The sequence below is a fragment of the Eumetopias jubatus genome, unplaced genomic scaffold (assembly GCF_037043125.1).
Source record: "Eumetopias jubatus isolate StellerSeaLion01/CBP00866 unplaced genomic scaffold, mEumJub1_p1.0 scaffold_3, whole genome shotgun sequence".
In the NCBI taxonomy this organism is placed as follows: Eukaryota; Metazoa; Chordata; class Mammalia; order Carnivora; family Otariidae; genus Eumetopias; species Eumetopias jubatus.
This window is the reverse complement of record NW_028274809.1, coordinates 117,601,975-117,620,285: the sequence shown is the minus strand read 5'-3', so window position 1 is coordinate 117,620,285 and position 18,311 is coordinate 117,601,975. Positions and strand designations below refer to the sequence as shown.

The window sequence follows — 18,311 nt, the reverse complement described above, 5'->3', positions numbered from 1 at the left end:
AAATGTGAAAAGAATGATTTTGTTTATTTTAATGATTCTGATTAATCATAAAAAATTTAAGTTATTTTATTTTTTTATTTTTTTAAAAATAATTTTATTTATTTGAGAGAGAGAGTGAGAGAGAGAGCACAAGCAGGGTGAAGGGCAGAGAGAGAAGCAGACACCCCACTGAGTGGGGAGCCTGATGGTGGGGCTCGATCCCTGAACTCCGGGATCATGACCTGAGCCGAAGGCAGACGCTTAACCGACTGAGCCACCCAGGGGCCTCAAAAAAATTTAAGTTATTTTAAAGCAGATCTTTATTTGTAATTATTTAAGGATAAATCCTTTAGTTAAGTTTAAGTTAAAATCCTTTAGGTTAAAAAAATCCTTTTAGTTAAATAAAATTGTTGACTAAATTTCTGTTTTTTGAAATATTCACTTCTCCAGAGCAACTTATTTCCTGATGAGAACAGTTAACAAGCATTATTTCTTAAGTGAAAAAAAAAATTGAGGTAGTTTCGAATGTACAGTTTTAGGAACAATATTGCTTTTCATACATTTTCTTTTGTTTTTTTCAGTTACCTGACTGGATCAAGATTGGAGATCTGACTTTCAAAAATTGTCATCTTTTTGTAAACCTTCAATCAAAAGGCTTGAAAGGGGGAGGTATTACGTTGACTTTACCAGGAGTATATGCCATTTTTAGTTGCATAAAGATTATGTTTTAAAAGTAAAATAAAAGTGTATTCCGTGGGATGGGATGAAGGGGTATCCAGGCTGGAGGAAAGCAAGGGCGGATGGAGCTAGTGAATCATAAGAATGTGTGGGGTATCATGCCCTATGCAGCAGAGTCCTGCTGGGTGGGGCTTGGTCCTGGTGGGCACTGTGCCAAAATGATGTCGATAAGTTTGTAGTTGTGATTTCATTGTTTTAAGCACAGAGTTCTTTTTTAATGATATACAGATTTTTTTTTTTCCCTATGCATCTGAGAAGTTAACTTTTCTTTCCCCATCCTCTGTATACTTGCCTGTTACCACCTCTCTGAAGGCAACTGGGTCAGTCAGTTCTAAGAATCTCTCGGTTAGGAAATGCCTAAGGCTATTTGAACCAGACAGCCACTGGGACATTGACTGTGCCGATCTCAGAATAATCCGAACATCGGTTGAGTTTGAGATTATTAACACTGTCATATTGACACCACTGTCTCTGGCTTATTTAGTGGCAAAGTACCTACAAAATGATGCCATTTATTTCATTTGCTTTGGAAAATGGCAACAATTCCTGCCCTCACCCCCCATGCTTTTTATTTTTGAATTAATAATCTTTTGTGATATATAGTCTATTTTTGAGCATTTTTTAAAACCTGAATTTTGTAGTTCAATTAAAAGTCTTGAGATTCGATAAATTGAGTCTGCTTTGCTTTCTACTGAGTCTGATTTAGTTTTTTGTACCTGAGTGCTGCAGCAAAATGTATGAAGTCATAACTTGTATAATTTTACTATGTCCTGGAACCAGATAACCCATTGGTAACAGTCATGGGATTTTTTTTCTAAATCGTATTTTAAATGTGTTCTGTATTTTAGGTCGATTTGGTCAGACAACTCCACCACTTGTTGACTTTCTCAAGGACATTTTAAGAAGATATCCAGAAGGAGGGCAGATTCTTAAGGTAGGTCATGTGTTGTGTACATGTGTGAATTTACTTTGATAAAAATGGAGATGGAGTAAAATGATTTGGAAATCCTAGTAGCATTTAACTTTGTAAAAATTTTGTCTAGATTTAAATAGCAGTATTTCTTTCCTTCTGTGCCTGCAGTGCATATGCTGGATGGGATGGGTTGGAAATGCAGCCATTGTAAATACATGAGGTTTCAGAGGCAGAGGAACTCATTAGGTTGTTGTGTGCTCTGATCAAGCACAGTGTTGCTCTAAGAACACTCTTTTTGTCATTTTATGTAAATATATAATGTAATTTTATAAATGTTATGTGAAATATCTTGCAGAGCCTTTATAAACCAGGCAGTTTACCAGACGAACAAAATAATGCAAAACCCACATTCAGGGGCCATGAACACATTTGACCCTTGGACTTAGAGGTTTGCCTTTTAGGAGAATTGATTTCATAGGATAATGATTTTAGTTATTTGTTTCTATTTACAGTGTATTCTTTTAGTTTGAATACACTCATTGAAAACCAAAAGAACCTCAAAACCTGAACAACCATAGAAGAAAGCAATAGTAAAAGATACAGCAAAAATTATATTTTGTGTTTAAGCCTAATGGGGAAACTCCTTAATTAACTGTAAGAGTAGATCAACTATCATGCATTTTTCTTCTCGTTAATTTATTTAGTGTTTATTGCCTTTAACATCTTGGCCCTCATTTTATTTTCTAGTTTGATTACTAAGTTTTTAGAGAGTAGGATTAGGTATATTTAATTGAATTTAAGTAGTCATACTCAGATAGGTGCTGATTAGGGGGATTGTTCCATCAGTGATTTTATTTTTAAATTTTTTTGTTTGTTTTTATTTTTTATTTTTATTTTTTTGGTTTCAGGAATAGAATTTACTGATTCATCCCTTATATATAACAACCAGTGCTCATCATAACAAGTGCTCGCTTAATACCCACCACCCATTTAGCCCATACGCTCACCCACATCCCTCCATCAGCCCTGTTTATTCTCTATCATTAAGGGTCTCTTATGGTTTGTTTCCTTTTTTTCCCTTCCAACACATTGATCTGTTTTGTTTCCTAAATTTCACATATGAGTGAAATCATATGGTATTTGTCTTTCTCTGCCTGACTCATTTTGCTTAGCATAATACAGTCTGGCTCCATGCATGTTGTTGCAAATGGCAAGATTTCATTCTTTTTGATGGCTGAGTAATATTCCATTGTATGAATATACCACATTTTCTTTATCCATTCATCAGTTGATGGACACTTGGGCTCTTTTAATAGTTTGACTATTGTTGATAATGCTGCTATAAATATCGGAGTGCATGTATCCCTTCAAATCTCTACTTACGGATCCTTTGGGTAAATACCTAGTAGTGCTATTGCTGGATTGTAGGATAGTTCAATTTTTAACTTTTTTAAGGAACCTCCATACTGTTTTCCAGAGTAGCTGCACCAGTTTGCATTCCCACCAACAGTGTAGGAGGGTTTCCCTTTCTCATCCTGCGAACATCTGTTGTTTCCTGTGTTTTTAATTTTAGCCATTCTGACTGGTGTGAGGTGGTATATCTTTGTGGTTTTGATTTGGATTTCCCTGATGATAAGTGATATGGAGCATGTTTTCATGTGTCTGTTAGCCATCTGGATGTCTTGGGAAAATGTCTACTCGTGCCTTCTGCTGATTTCTTAACTGGATTATTTGTTTTTTGGGTGTTGAGTTTGGTAAGTTCTTTATAGATTTTGTATACTAACCCTTTATCAGGTATGTCATTTGCAAATATCTTCTCCCATTCCACAGGCTGCCTTTTAGTTTTGTTGACTGTTTCCTTTGTTGTGCAGCTTTTTATCTTGTTGAAGTCCCAGTAGTTCATTTTTGCTTTTGTTTCCCTTTCCTCCAGCAACGTGTCTAGTAAGAAATTGCTACCGCTGAGATCAAAGAGGTTGCTGCCTGTGTTCTCTGCTAGGATTCTGATGGTTTCCTGTCTCACTTTTAGGTCTTTCATCCATTTTGAATTTATTTTTGGGTATGGTGTAAGAAAGTGGTCCAGTTTCATTCTTCTGCGTGTTGCTGTCTGGTTTTCCCAACACCATTTGTTGAAGAGACTGTGTTTTTCCATTGGATATTCTTTCCTGCTTTGTCAAAGATTACTTGACCGTATATCTGTGGGTCCGTTTCTGGGTTTTCTATTATGTTCCATTGATCTCTGTGTCTGTTCTTGTGCCAATATCATACTGTCTTGATGATGACAGTTTTGTAATGGAGCTTGAAGTTCGGAATTGTGATGTTTCCAGCTTTGGTTTTCTTTTTCAACATTATTTTGGTTATTTGGGGTCTTTTCTGGTTCCATAAAAAAATGGTGATGGTGGGGTGCCTGGGTGACTCAGTTGAGCATCTTACTCTTGGTTTTGGCTCAGGTCATGATCTCAGGTTTGTGAGGTTAAGCCTTGTGTTGGGCTCCGAGCTCAGTGGGGAGTCTGCTTGTGTTTCTCTCCCTCTCCCAACTCACGTGTGTGCACACACTCTCATTCTAAAATAAATAAACCTTAAAAAAAATGCTGGTGATATTTTGATAGGGATTGCATTAAATGTGTAGATTGCTTTGGGTAGTATTGACATTTTAATAATGTTTGTTCTTCCAACCCATGAGCATGGAATTTTTTCCCATTTCTTTGTGTCCACTTCAGTTTCTTCTGTAAGTGTTCCATAGTTTTCAGAGTACAGATCTTTTACCTCTTTGGTTAAGTTTATTCCTAGGTATCTTACGGTTTTTGGTGCAATTATAAATGGAATTGATTCCTTGATTTCTTTTTCTGCTGCTTCATTATTGGTGTATAGAAATGCGATAGACTTCCTTACATTGATTTTATATCCTGTGACTTTGCTGAGTTCATGTATTCTAGCAATTTTTTTTGGCGGAGTCTTCTGGGTTTTCTACATAGAGTATCCTGTTGTCTGTAAATAGTGAAAGTTTGACTTCTTCCTTGCCAGTTTGGATGCCTTTTATTTCTTTGTGTTGTCTGATTGCTGAACCTAAGACTTCTAGTACTATGTTAAATAATCATGGTGAGAGGGACCATCCCTGTCTTCTTCCTGACTGTAGGGGAAAAGCTCTCAGTTTTTCCCCATCGAGCATGATATTAGCTGTGGGTCCTTGGTATATGGCCTTTATGATATTGAGGTATGTTCCATCTATCCCTACTTTGTTGAGGGTTTTTATCAAGAATGGCTGCTGTATTTTGTCAAATGCTTTTTCTGCCTCTATTAAGAGGATTATATGGTGCTTGTCCTCTCTTTTATTAATGTGGTGTGTCACGTGGTTTGATTTGTGGATATTGAACCACCCCTGCAGCCCAGGAGTAAATCCCACTTGATCGTGGTGAATAATTCTTTTAATGTACTGTTGGATCCTATTAGCTAGTGTCTCGTTGAAAATTTTTGTATCCGTGTTCATCAGGGATATTGGCCTGTAATTCTTTTTTTTAATGGGGTCTTTGTCTGATTTTAATCAAAGTAAAGCTGGCCTCGGAGTTTGGAAGTTTTCCTTCCATTTCTATATTTTGGAACAGCTTGAAAATAATAGGTATTAATTCTTCTTTGGATGTCTGGTAGAATTCCCCTGGGAAGCCATCTGGCCCTGGACTTTTGTTTTTTGGGAGATTTTTGATTACTGATTCAATTTCTTTGCTGGTTATGGTTCTGTTCAAATTTTCTGTTTCTTCCTGTTTCAGTTTTGGTAGTTTGTATGTTTCTAGGAATATGTCCATTTCTTCTAGATTACTGAGTTTGTTGGCATATACTTTTTTATAATATTCTCATAATTGTATTTCTGTGGTGTTGGTTCTGATATCTCCTCTTTCATTTGTGATTTTAGGTCCTTTCTCTTTTCTTTTTGATAAGTCTGGCTAGGGGTTTATTAATTTTATTAATTCTTTCAAAGAACAGCCCTTAGTTTCATTGGTCTGTTCATTTTTTTGTTTGTTTGTTTGTTTCTATATCATTTATTTCTGCTCAATCTTTATTACTTCCCTTCTTCTGCTGGCTTTAGGCTTTCTTTGCTGTTCTTTTCTACCTCCGTAAGGTGTAAGGTTAGGTTTTGTGAGACTTTTGTTGCTTCTTGAGGTAGTCCTATATTGCAATTTACTTCCCTTTTAGGATTGCCTTTGCTATATCCCAAAGGTTCTGGGATATTGTGTTTTCATTTTCATTTGCTTTTGTGTATTTTTTAATTTCTTTTTTAATTTCCTGGGTAACCCATTCATTCTTTTGTGGGGTATTCTTTAATCTCCATTTTTTTGTGGTCTTTCCAAATTTTTTCTTGTTGACTTTAAGTTTCATAGCATTGTGGTCTGAAAATATGCATGGTATCATCTCAGTCTTTTCCTACTAGTTGCGGCCTGATTTGTGACCCAGTATGTGATCTGTTCTGGAGAAAGTTCCATGTGCATTCGAAGAGAATGTGTGTTCTGCTGCTGGATGAAATGTTCTGAATATATCTGTTAAGTTCATCGGGTCCAGTGTGTCATTCAAAGCCATTGTTTCCTTGTTGATTTTCTGTTTAGATGATCTGTCCATTGATGTAAGTGGGGTGTTAAAGTCCCCTTACTGTTATTGTATTATTATCAATGATTTCCTTTATGTTTGTTATTAATTGATTTATATGTTTGGGTGCTTCCAAGTTGAGGGCATAAATATTTACAGTTGTTAGATCTTCTTGATGCATAGACCCCTTATTATGATATAATGCCCTTCTTCATCTCTTGTTACAGTCTTTGGTTTAAAATCTCTTTTGTCTGATATAAGTATGTCTACTCTGGCTTTCTTTTGGTGGCCATTAGCATGATAGATGCTTCTCCACACCCTCACTTTCAATCTGTAGGTGTCTTTAGATCTAAAAGGAGTCTCTTGTAGGTTTTGCTGTTGGCATTGCCAGAGGATGAGTATAAGCTCTCCTTACTTCTTGTCTGTCCTCACTGCTCCCTCCCCTCATTTAGGGCGAATAATACAGGGTAATTATTGTGTTTTAAAGATCCATCCATTTAAAATATAACCACTTGATTTGGTTTGGTCTAAGTCAGAGCTTCTCCGGGCAGTTGTCTGTCATCTGTTGACTTTGCTTTAGACAAGGTCCACAATAAACAAGAGATAATATCTCGAGTTCCAGTTTGATGATTATGGTGTTGGCTTTAAGAGTTGGACTCTGAAATTATTTCAGAGCCTGATGCTCCCTTCAAATGGACGAGAGCCCAGCCTGTTTTTGGTAGGCATGCCAAAGTGATTGGGGTTGCTGAGACTGAGGATTTTTTTGTGGCTACCGATGGGTATAAATCTTGTAGTTTGCTCTTTGCTATCTACATTGCAGAGGTGTGACCACCCATCCACCAAACAAGTAACACTACTACTTTCTTTGTGAGAAAGGAATGAATCAGTCCAGACTGTGAAGAAGCTTTCAGCTTTAGTGCAGGGGAAAGACAGGTTCATAACCCATCTTCTCAAGAATACAGAATACTAATCAGTACGTACATACATTTTTCCGAAGAGAAAGTAAGTTTGATAAGGAAGTGATAAAAGTCTGTATTTGGTAACTACTTTGAGAAGAAGGTATCTGTCCCAGAAACAGAACAATCCGTGCTATTTTCAGAAATGGAGTACTTTCTTTTGAATGAAGGCTTTGGGTAGATTGTGAATAAGAGAGTTACAGTTTCAGGATTTGTATTGGGGGCGAGGAGATAGCAAGTTAAAAATCGCATTTTAGGTGCATAATTGGAGAAGGACTCACAAGCTCTCAACTATCCTCTCAGTGCTTGTGACAATTACTTGCAGTCATAGCCCCACCAGATTTAAAAGTAATGATGCCAGTTGTGGGCTTCTGTTACTTAAATGTAATTACTTTTTAAATGTTAATAGGTAAATGGGCAGATGGGCAGATTACTGTATTACTAAATATTATTTTTTGGTGTATTTCTTGATTAGGAATTAATTCAGAATGCAGAAGATGCGGGGGCCACAGAAGTTAAATTTTTATATGATGAAACTCAGTATGGAACGGAGACTCTTTGGTCAAAAGATATGGCACAATATCAGGGTAAGAATCAAGAATGAGGAACAAGGTTCGTTTAATGTGTTAATAGGTAATTTTTAGTGTTTTACAATACTCTGATGAACGGTCTAATTACCATGCATACTGCATTTCTTTCCATACTTAATTCCACTTTTTCAGATGTTTTTCTCTGCTTTTGATGGACAGGAGTCTGCTAAGTCAGTATTTTTAGGGAACAAAGAGTAAAAATGTTGAAACTCAAAGTAACAACGTAAACACATAAGCCTCTTATTTTATTCAGTGAACTTGTGAGTTATATTATTAGCAAGACAGAAGGACACCCTTTCCACATACGTAACACTTCTCTGCATTTAGAAAGAAGTATTGTTATCTACTTTTAGGGTACCCTTGATGTGTTTTAATGTGGGTTGGGAAGAAAAATTGAAGGAGACAAGGGAATAAGGACAATGAATGGAAAGGCAGAGAACTGTAACCAACTCCTGATACCTCTGCCCTACTCTTTGATGTGCTGTGTTCAAAAGAATGTTCATAACTTTCAGTGCAACTTAAAAGTCAGTAGGATAATATATATGATACATACGACTACATATGATTATATATAATAGAATGATTATATATGATGGAAGGTTATTGAAAATAAGAACGATTGATTCAGACTTCCCTGAACAGACTTTTAAAGAGGTGTATGTCCTATATTTTTGAAAAGATGTTTTATGATTGAGGAGAGTAATCAACATTAATTGTTAAATACTTAAACATTATATATTTAATATTTATTAGAGCTGATATATTCATTCTTTGGTCAGATTGTGATAGGCAAGTTGTACTTGTTTGTTGTGTGAAGACAGTGAGACCTAACACACCAGGAGGCTGCCATTCTAGCCCTGACCCCTCCTGCCTTGGTGATGGGGGCAGGCCGTCTCTCTACCATTGTCCAGTTTTATAAAGAAAAGAGTATCAAGTCAGGTGTCCTGGTTTTAGGATTCCCTGATTTATTATAACTACTGTTGAAAGATACCAGGTGTGGAGAGGAGGCTCTTGTTTAGGTCCTGGTCCTGCACGGGCCCACCACAAGGCATGTCTCCCACCACAAGGCATGTCTCCCTTGGGCACCGGTTTGCCCAGCAACTACTCCAATCCCCATATTTACTCACCATGATTAAGCAGATGGCTTAGCCCTGCTTAATTTCAGTCTGCTTGCCTATAAATGGTAATAACAAAATCTGCCTCCAAGTTATTATTTTTTAAAGATTTTATTTGAGAGCGAGTGAGTGAGAGAGAGAGCGCGTGAGCGAGCACAGAGGGAGTGGGAGAAGCAGATTGCTGAGCAGGGAGCCCGTCGCGGGGCTCTATCCCAGGACCCCAGGACCATGACCTGAGCGGAAGGCAGATGCTTAACTGACTAAGCCACCCAGATGCCCCTGCCTCCAAGTAATTTTGTGGATTAGATGGGCTCATCGGTGATAATTTTATGTCTGGTATCACACTGAATTTAATACGTGTGTACTGTAGAGCCATAAAGGTGTGAGGAGATCCTAGAAGTGTTTTGCTTCAAACTCCTACCTTAAGTCTAGGATTTTTAGCTTCCAGCCTTGACTTCACCTCGTTTAAAAAAAAAATACTTGAAACAAGATTATTTAACTGAATTTGTGCATAAGTCCATTTGACTCTGGAAGAATGTGGGCGTTAGGGGCGCCGACCCCTGTGCAGTCAAAAATCTGTGTATAACTTCTGACTTGCCCAAAACTTAGCTACTAACAACCTACTATTGACCAGAAGCATCTTATCCATAACATAGTCAATTAACACATATTTTGTATGCTATATGTATTATGTACTGTAGTCTTCCAGTATGGTAAACTAGAGGAAAGAAAATGTTAAAATCATAAGAAAAAGGAAATACATTTACTGAAAAAAATCCGTGTATAATTGGTGCAGTTCAAACCTATGTTGTTCAAGGGTCACCTGTATACTTAGAGATAAGCTCTTTAAACTTATTATCAGATGAGCTGATTTAAAATAAACTTGGACACATAAAAGTAGGGAGAAATCTTTGATACCTTTATTTAACAAATAATTGTTGAGGACCCTCCATGCTCTTGCATATTTGAAAATATCTTTCTCTTATGTTCAGATGTGAATGTTGTCTTAACTGGTATTGTCTTCTTGGATCTTAGTTTTGTTTCCCTTTATTGATACTTAAATTTGCAAAAGAGAACTTTTCAGTCCACCTTGTTTTTGTTCTTTTTTATGTAATCAGGTGACAGAAGACTCAATCTGTCAAATCAGGTGCATAGAAATGAGGAGATCTTACCCGTTTTCACACCAGTAAGGATTTCAAGGATGTGGTTAATTAAGAGACACAGTGAAGGAAGTATGGAAAAGTCTTGGACTCCCAGCACCTCCCTCTAGGTCCATGCATGTGTTGGATACACCTGGGCCTAAGGTTAGCAGAGGTGGCCTCTGAGTGATGGACGCAGGCCATCGCCTACACAAAAGGAGCTATTTCAGTTTTTCTCTGATAATTAAATAGCTTGTGACTTTTTCAGGGAGTTCTGTCTCATAAATATGTAAATTCCAGGTTTACTTATAATAAGCAAGTTCTAAAAGCATCCACTAGACTCCTCTGCTAGCAGGTAGCGTTAGTGTGTTTGCCCAGAGATCTGTCATCAGCATGTTTACAAGGAGATTTGGCTGGCTTCTCTCTCTCTCCCCCCCCCCTCCCCCCCATTCCTTTTCAAAAGGAGAAAGTAGATTGTAGGCCTGCTGCTCACCTTTCCTTCCCAGATAAATAACTTCTGTTTGAGAAAATTCTCTCAAGAGGTTTATTCTTTTGTTATTTCACTCTCAGAACCAAGAGGCACCTTTTCAATCAGGGTGGATTGGGGTATTTTAAAATTGACCTGCAAGATGGAGGTTGGAGATTCAGTGAGATTCGAGATTAAATCTCCAGGATGAGTATGAGTCCAGAATGAGGATAATCAGATAATATCATGATTAAAAATCTGAAATAAGAACTGGATTATGCCTGCTAAATACGGAAGCCAGTGAAGAGCGATGCATTGAGCTGCCTCATCCATTTGTCTGCTGGCTGAGGTGGGCTCATCTGAGCACCGCCTGGTTCAGTCACTGACTAACCCGTGTTGTCAGGTGCGCTCTGGAAGCCAGTGTACAGAGTAGTTCCACGAACAGGGGTGTTTGCTTCCTGTGTCCTTTCTAGGAGCTCACTGATGGGGTCTGATGGGAGACAGTAAACCTTGGAGAGTGAGGTTGTGAGGAGGAAATTCTTTTTCATTAGAAGCACTACTTTGTTTGAATTTGTAAGAACATGCATCTGTTTTGTAACTTGACAGATGTTTTCTAAAAGCAGCTGGGCCGCAGAGGGTTTTTGGGTTGACAATGGGAAGGAAGGGAGGTCTTCCTCCAGGCTGGCAGCTCTGCTTTGCTCCTGGCAGGGTTACATGGTGTGTTCCCTGCTGGATTTTTAATTCCCTTCCGTAGACCTTCTAGTTAGGCAAGTTCTTTCTGGATTCTGGCAGAGGTTCACTCTCAGTCCCGGTGTTCAGTGTTGTGAGGTTTTGTGGTCCCTGTTTCTGTGTCTTTGTAGGTATTTTTTTTTTAAAGATTTTATTTGTTTGACAGAGAGACAGCGAGAGAGGGAACACAAGCCAGGCGAGTGGGAGAGGGAGAAGCAGGCTTCCTGCCGAGCAGGGAGCCTGATGCGGGGCTCGATCCCAGGACCCTGGGATCATGACCTGAGCCGAAAGCAGATGCTTAACGACTGAGCCACCCAGGTGCCCCTTTCGTAGGTATTTTTAATGGACATTTGGAGTAGGCAGAACCAGACACTGTTCACCAGATCCCGTTTCAGACCAGCTATAGTTAGCTGTCGGCGATTAGGATACTTATTTTATTAAGATTCCTATAACAATGTTTTGCTAATCATAAATACTTAACATGTCATATACCACAGTCACAGTATGATTACAACAGTCACAGTATCTGACTGTTTTGGGGTTTACTCTGTGCTAGGCATTGTGCTGGGCCCTCATTTGTATTCTGTCATTTGAGCCTCCACACTTCTTTGTGGGGCGATACTGTTCTCATCCTTATTTTACAGGCGAGCAGATGGGGACACTGAGCCTTACAGACTTTGTTTGCTGGAAGTGATGAGTTGGTAATGGTAGAGCTGGGTCTGAAATCCGGAGTCCGCTTCAGCCACTGCGTGCTCCTCTTCAGAAAGCCCTCGGCAGTCTTGGCTACTTTCCTATCCATTCTTAGTCTATTACACACAGCACCAGGCCATTTTTGTAAAACAAGCGATGGCCAACATCCCCATATCTGAGCTTGAATTTATAGGTGTGTGAAGAGAGGCTTCTGGGGGTGCTGGAAGGTTCTCTGTGTTCATTTGGATGAAGGTTCCACAGGTTTATTCACTTTGTAAGAATTCATCAAGCTGTGCACTTAAGATCTTTGCACTTCATTGTATGTGTGTTATACTTCAGTAACTTTTTAAAAAAACAATGTTTTTTTTTTTGCGCGCTGCGTGTGAGTTAGGGGAGGGGCAGAGGAAAAGCAGACTCCCCGCTGAGCAGGGAGCCCCACACGGGGCTCGACCTCAGAATCTGAGATCATGACCTGAGCCGAAGGCAGATGCTTAACCAACTGAGCCACCCAGGCACCCCAAAAGAACAATGTTAATTATTTTTAAATATGTTGAATTACTATAGTTGAACATATTCAAAGAATGTTAGAGATTCTGAAGTTTTAAAAAGTGGTGTTCCAAAAACATTTTGAATTAAAAATTCACATTATAAATTCAAATATTTTGAATTACAGAGGTTACCTTTTAAAAGAGCTACTTTGAAGACAGGGTAGTAGTATTCTGAAGTGCTGATTTTAAAATTTGTCGCATTAATGATTGTTTTAGTTATACAGGTAATGCCTTGTATAGAAAAATCCAGAGGCTGACAAAAACAAACAGGGTGATTATTAACATGACTAAAGGATTATTTTTCTCTTTATGAAATAATATATTAACAAGGTTTTTTTTAGATAGCAAGTCTCCTTTGTACATTTATAGGTTATCCTGTTTACAAAATGATTTAAATATGCCATTTAGGAACAAATTTTATAAAGTAATAACTATTCTTCATTTGCTCTGTGGTTTGGATGTCTAAGTATCATAACATCCTTAATTTTCCTTTTTGGAGTTTTGGCCAGCAATAATTTTGTTTTTCCTGCTAGTTATTTTTACATTAGTTTTTGTTTTTACTTTTATTGTGAAAATTGGAATTACAATGCAGAATTCAGTCATTCCATTCACTTCTTTCCATCTTCCCATGGAATAAGCAGTTTTATGTAGAGGAAGTTCTTGGCAGAGGACTGAACACCACGGCTTACTTCTTTCTGAATACTGCATGTGCGCTTTAACACGCAGGGCCGGCTTTGTATGTATACAACAATGCAGTTTTCACCCCAGAGGACTGGCATGGCATTCAGGAAATAGCCAGAAGCAGGAAAAAGGACGACCCCCTGAAGGTTGGAAGATTCGGAATTGGGTTTAATTCTGTCTATCATATAACAGGTATAGTATTTTTGGTTTCTGGGTCACGGTCATGAAAATTATTTTAACCTACATTTTGTAATTTATTTGGTTAACTTTGGAGATGATACTTTTAAAAGGCATCTTTTCCAAATTCTCTGGTGGTGGCAAGAAGTATGCCAGTGAATTATCCATGTTTTCTAAAGTTACCATGGTTGGTACACCAAAACTTTAGCATGTGCTGCTAAACATTAATGTCGTGATCCGGTGGGATCAGTGTAATATTATATGTTAAGTCATTTTACATGAGGTTTGAAATATAACTCTTCAAATGCCTATTCAAATTATTACTACTCTAAAAAATTTTACACTGAGTATCTTTGAGTCAGACAAATGGATTTTCACAGATTTTCTTGTACATATTTTTAAATATTAGGAGATTAACGAGGAAAGTATAATACTCAGTAGAATTGAATAACGAACAAAGTGAAGATCTTTGATTCTGGTTTCTCAGCATTTCCTGATAAAAGTTTTACTCTTCTTAAATGTTTGAGTATTTTAAAGATTACTTTGAAATCATGTTTTGAATCTAGAAAGAATATGAGGATTCCGGTTCATGGTTACAATAGGAAGTACTTTAAACTCTTGGTGTAGACATCTCTGAGAGTAGATGGCTATTCTTCCAGAGTCAAAGCTCTCAGTGTTTACTGTAGTTTGTGCTAAAAAAGTTGTTTTCATGGAATTGGCACTTGCGGTGGTTTAGTTTCAAACTCTGTTTGCAGTTTGAACTTGCAGGAGGAGAGACTGAGCTGGCTGGCAGAGCTGTAGCTATATAGCAAGGGTAACCCTATGACTTATGTTCAAACCGGAGCACTCATCAGGGTGGAAGAGGGTGGTATCATTCTGAAACCGCTGGCCTGAACTGCGACTACCCTTGCCTAGGGGCACGTTGGGTCACCCTCACTATAGCCCAATTTTAGTAAGCCTCTATTTTGATTGCATTTATATTATTATAATCTATTGTGTAACTTAAATCATACATTAAATCATATCTCACAGTATTATGTAACAATTATACATGAATGTTAACATTGACATGTTCAACCATTTGCGAGTTACTCCTCAGGTCTGTGGAAGTTTTAAAATTTTATGGGGGCACATACATGAATTGCATAAGTGTGGAGACTGTCGTACAGGAATGAACTGTTCATTCGGAGGGTCAAGCTGACTGCCAGCATCTGTGTATCACTGTGGGTTTGTTTGTTCCCCGTTGGCGAGTGAGCACGTTTATGCGGGACGGTATTAACTGGAGTGCTGTGCTCTAATCTGAGGCTTTGCAGAGGTCGTGCATCATGCTTTACAACTGTCAGGAATCTCTCTGACATAATTTCAGTAATGGGAGTGCAGACGTGATGTAAAGGGAGCGCAGACGAGAGTGCCATCCCACCACGTTGTTGATGAATTTAGCGGTTGGGTTGGTGGACATCACATTTCCTACTTAAAACACCTGGAAGCTTAGGAATCTGTGGTTGTGACAGCTCGGCCTGGTGTTGATGACCATAAATATTAACATGCATCTTGCATGAAGGTTAGGTGCTAAAGTCAGCATGTGAGGCAAAACACGTCACAATTACTCTCAGGAAGTCCTTAGAAAGGCACCGTGGTGAAGATAAGTACAGAGCATCTGACATACTTCGTTATTTTGCCTCTGTCGAAATATTCTGTCTGTCGAAATATTCTGTCTGTGGTTGAGAAGCAGGTGAAACAGTTGCTGTTGGTTTTAGGAGCCATGCTGTATAAAAAAATGTGTCTCTTGCAGCACTGCGCTTGGTTAGGTTCCGCGTGGTGAGGTGTGCTTGGCGTGAGAGGCGAACCAGGGGGGCTTGTTGTAGACTCACCCCAGGGCCTTTGCCCACCGAGTAGCGTGGTGGGCAGAGTCACCTGCGCTGTGATTTCTCTCCCCCACTTTTTGGAGAATCTGTGGTTGAAGTGTTTATTTTGAGTGTAGGATGCAACTCTGTATAATTGGGTTCAGGTGGCTGTGGGGGCTGAGTATAAATATCCAGATACCCTTTACATATGGTAATTGTTTAGTAGGTGTTTGAAGATTTATCTTATGTTTTCACAGTAATCCTTAAAGTTTCTCTGCCTGGTACTTGCTGAATCAAAAGAGAAATCATTAGATTTCATGTTCAGAGAATTAAATTTCTGAGCTAAATTTAGTTTGTTTTTAGATAAATCTGTTAGAGTCACTTTATGGTTTATGCTTTTCCACATATACTATTTTGATAGTAATTGTACATTGTAATTATAATTGTCCATTAAATTTCAGAGTTGATCATGACTGTTGAATTCTTCTTTGCAGATGTTCCTTGTATATTTAGTGGTCACCAGATTGGGATGCTAGATCCTCATCAAACCCTTTTTGGTCCACATGAATCAGGCCAGTGTTGGAACCTCAAAGATGACAGCAAAGAAATTAGTGAACTTTCAGACCAGTTTGCACCGTTTATTGGCATTTTTGGAAGCACCAAGGAAACATTTGTAAATGCCAATTTTCCAGGAACATTTTTCCGTTTCCCTCTCCGCCTACAACCTTCCCAGCTGAGTAGTAACCTCTACAACAAGCAGAAGGTTCTTGAGTTGTTTGAATCTTTCAGGGCAGATGCAGACACAGTGCTGCTCTTCCTGAAAAGTGTGCAGGATGTTTCCTTACACATCCGAGAGGCCGATGGAACCGACAGACTGGTGTTTAGGGTAACTGCTAGTGAGAACAAGGCCCTGAAACATGAGCGGCCCAATTCTGTAAAGATCCTGGAAACTGCTATAAGTAACTATTGTAAAAAGATTCCAAGCAATAGCATAACCTGTGTAACATATCACTTAAATATAGTTTTAGAAGATGAGAGTACTAAGGACGCACAAAAAACATCTTGGCTGGTGTGTAACAGTGTGGGTGGGCGAGGGATTAGTGGTAAACTTGATTCTTTAGCTGATGAACTGAAATTTGTCCCAATCATTGGAATAGCCATGTCTTTATCGAGAGATGATGAAGAAAAAGGAGCAACAGCTGATTTCCCAGGAAAAGCCTTTTGCTTTCTTCCTTTGCCACCGGGTGAGGAGAGCAAAACAGGCCTCCCGGTTCACATCAGCGGGTTCTTTGGCCTGACTGACAATCGCAGAAGCATAAAGTGGCGGGAGCTGGACCAGTGGAGAGACCCGGCAGCCTTGTGGAATGAATTTCTTGTTGTGAACGTTGTCCCTAAAGCCTATGCGACTCTGATCTTAGATTCCATAAAACGTCTGGAGACAGAAAGGAGCTCCGATTTTCCCTTGTCGGTTGACATCATCTATAAGCTTTGGCCCGACGCGAGCAAAGTCAAGGTGCACTGGCGGCCCGTGTTGGAGCCTCTGTTCAACGAGCTGTTCCAGAACGCGGTCATGTATTCCATCAGCAACCACTGGGTCAAGTTGGAGCAGGCCTACTTCTCAGAACTGGACGAAAGTTTGGAATACACAAAAACCGTGCTCGACTACCTCCAGAGCTCAGGGAAGCAGATTGTCAAGGTGCCGGCCAATCTCGCTGCTGCTGTTCAGCTCGCTGCCTCCAGCGCCAAGCCTGTGAGGAAGGTGACGCCCGCGTGGGTGCGTCAGGTGCTGAGGAAGTCTGCGCACCCGGGTGATGCCCAAGGCAAGCTTCACCTTCTGGAATTCGTGCTTTCTGACCAAGCCTACAGTGAACTGCTGGGGTTGGAGCTGCTACCTTTACAAAATGGAAATTTTGTGCCCTTCTCCTCATCTGTATCAGATCAAGATGTTATTTATATTACCTCAGAAGACTATCCAAGGTAGAGCTCACGCTTCTGCTGTGCTTGTTTCTTCCCCTCTCCCCCACGCATGTCTGGAGTCCTTTATTGTGGGATCAGTCAGTCACCATCAGGGTAGACTTTATGGTCAGGAAGACTTCTGCAGAAATACTTTGTTAAGATACGAAAGGGTATATTTTTACATTCTAAAGTGAAAGTGCATTCAGATGTCAATCAGCCAAAAAGTTATCGAACAGTTGTTTCTCTAGGAAATCCCAATAACAGGACACTGAAAACAGTGGTTCTAAAGCGCTAATAATGAAGTAAGATTGAGTCGATAATTATGTTGATGAAATTGAATTTAATGAGAGAATAGTACATTAAGGAACTCATTATAACTGAGGATGTGTATGACATCTCAGAATATAAAGTTAATTTCATTCTAAGATGTTTAGACTATTGTGAACTTGGATATGGTGCATGATGCCACCATGTTTTAAAGTGAAGCCTAGATAATATTCGATCAAAAAGTATTGCAGCGTGATTTGGTACGTGCATTATAATTTATGGAAAATAACTGATTTGAAATTATGTAATTGAATTTCTTTATCTTAGAATTGTTAGAAGGTTATAATTGCTGTGTTTCTTTCACTTTTTAGGTCCCTTTTCCCAGGTCTTGAAGGAAGGTTCATTTTGGATAGCTTAAAGCCTCACCTTATAGCTGCTTTAAAGGAAGCTGCCCAAACCCGAGGTATTATAGTTGCTTAGTTTTTTTTTCTTTTTTTAAATAAACCTATTGATAAAAATATAAATAGTTTTGATAAGTTTTCTGTGAAGTTGAACCAATATGAAATTGCCAAGAGTTACCCATTCTAGACCTATAAGTTAACAATTTCAGATGGTTCAACCTAATGTAATTATTTTATTTTAAGGCATTTCAGTGCTAGATTTGGACATCTAACAGAATCCAAAAGTGGTATTGTATTTCAAAACCTCTCCCTGTCACGGTAGGGTGGTGTACATTTAGGGTAATTTCTTAACACAGCTTTTTTTTTTTTTTTTAAAGACTTTATTTATTTATTTGTCAGAGAGAGAGAGAGAGCACAAGCAGGGGGAATGGCAGGCAGAGGGAAAAGCAGGCTCCCCGCTGAGCAAGGAGTCCAGTGTGGGACTCAATCCCAGGACCTTGGGATCATGACCTGACCGAAAGCAAAGGCTTAACTGACTGAGCCACCCAAG

The 18,311-nt window shown here is 38.9% G+C and overlaps 1 protein-coding gene across 1 annotated transcript in view; it reads left to right on the top strand.

Annotated features, from left to right (window-relative positions):
* The window catches only part of SACS (sacsin molecular chaperone), a 46,431-nt gene that overhangs the window by 4,173 nt on the left and 23,947 nt on the right, over positions 1-18,311 (top strand). The window contains exons 3-8 of the mRNA XM_028104917.2: positions 561-648; positions 1,566-1,651; positions 7,634-7,745; positions 13,162-13,308; positions 15,632-17,114; positions 17,732-17,823. Coding sequence (XP_027960718.2) covers positions 561-648; positions 1,566-1,651; positions 7,634-7,745; positions 13,162-13,308; positions 15,632-17,114; positions 17,732-17,823 — 2,008 coding nt within the window. The remainder of the gene's footprint in view (positions 1-560; positions 649-1,565; positions 1,652-7,633; positions 7,746-13,161; positions 13,309-15,631; positions 17,115-17,731; positions 17,824-18,311) is intronic.